Genomic DNA, 1,115 nt, shown 5'->3' with positions numbered 1-1,115 from the left:
GAAAAAATGTAAGAATCCTAACCACAACGCTAACTACGCCCTCACGCACCCCGCAGCACTGGGGCATCCCGCTCAGTCGCCGGTTCCGCGCCCTGAAGCTGTGGTTCGTGATCCGCTCCTTCGGCGTGGAGGGCCTGCAGAAGTACATCCGCGAGCACTGCCGTCTCGCCAAGAGGTTCGAGGCCCACGTCAGGAAGGACTCCAGCTTCGAGGTTCGCCAGCCCCGTCGGCCTCGGCTTGGTCTGCTTCAGGTGGGTACTCACGCGACTTTGCCAAAGAGCGATGGTAGGCCATTAAGGAAAGATAAAGAAAAAAAGAAAAAAATATTGATAAGCCAACAAGAAGAAGGAGATAATCTCAATAATACTGACAATAATCGTTATCATTGTAATGAATAATAAGATAATGAATCTTCATGATAACCGTAACAAGACTGACAATAACCATCCCCAATATTAAGGACAAATCACTGTATAACCTAACGACCTAATCCCCCTCATTAGACTGAAAGGAACGAACCTGATCAACCAGAAGCTGCTGTCCTCCATCAACGCCTCCGGGAAACTACACATGGTCCCTGCTTCCCTCAACGACAGATACGTCATCCGATTCTGTGTCTGCGCCCAGAACGCCACCGACGCTGATATCGGTAAGAGTATGAGGTCATTAGGTGTCAGGATAAGGAAACTACTGTGTGCTGTGTTGGCATGGCGTGTGGTTTGGTGAGGATTGTGTCACTTTAGACAGGGAGTTTGTATGATTCGAGGAAGATCGTGTTTTTTTTGAGTTCGTATGATTGAAAGCACTGATATTGTATTATTTTAGAAACCGATTTAAATGGCTGAACGAAAATCGTGTTCAATAAAGTGTGTTTAAATCAGACACCTGGTTTTACATATTTTGATGAAAAATATATCATTCTAGACACTGATTTGAGTTATCTTTTTCTCTCTACAGACTATGCATGGGAGGTTATTACACAGTTTGCTGCTGATATGAAAGTCATTATGGCAGAGGAATTGGAAAACAAGGAGAAAGTAAGGAAACCCATTAGTTGTACATTTAAAACTCATCTTTTAAAAACACAAAGGTTGCGACAAACAGACAAATAAGCT

The 1,115-nt window shown here is 43.9% G+C and overlaps 1 protein-coding gene across 1 annotated transcript in view; it reads left to right on the top strand.

Annotated features, from left to right (window-relative positions):
* LOC119589276 (aromatic-L-amino-acid decarboxylase-like) overlaps window positions 1–1,115 on the top strand; it is a gene marked incomplete at its 3' end in the record, with an annotated part of 24,249 nt that overhangs the window by 20,774 nt on the left and 2,360 nt on the right. The window contains 4 exon segments of the mRNA XM_037937893.1: window positions 57–215; window positions 217–251; window positions 504–649; window positions 958–1,037. Coding sequence (XP_037793821.1) covers window positions 57–215; window positions 217–251; window positions 504–649; window positions 958–1,037 — 420 coding nt within the window.

This window comes from Penaeus monodon, chromosome 25 (assembly GCF_015228065.2).
Source record: "Penaeus monodon isolate SGIC_2016 chromosome 25, NSTDA_Pmon_1, whole genome shotgun sequence".
In the NCBI taxonomy this organism is placed as follows: Eukaryota; Metazoa; Arthropoda; class Malacostraca; order Decapoda; family Penaeidae; genus Penaeus; species Penaeus monodon.
The sequence above is the reverse complement of the archived record's forward strand: the minus strand, read 5'-3'. Positions and strand labels throughout refer to the sequence as shown.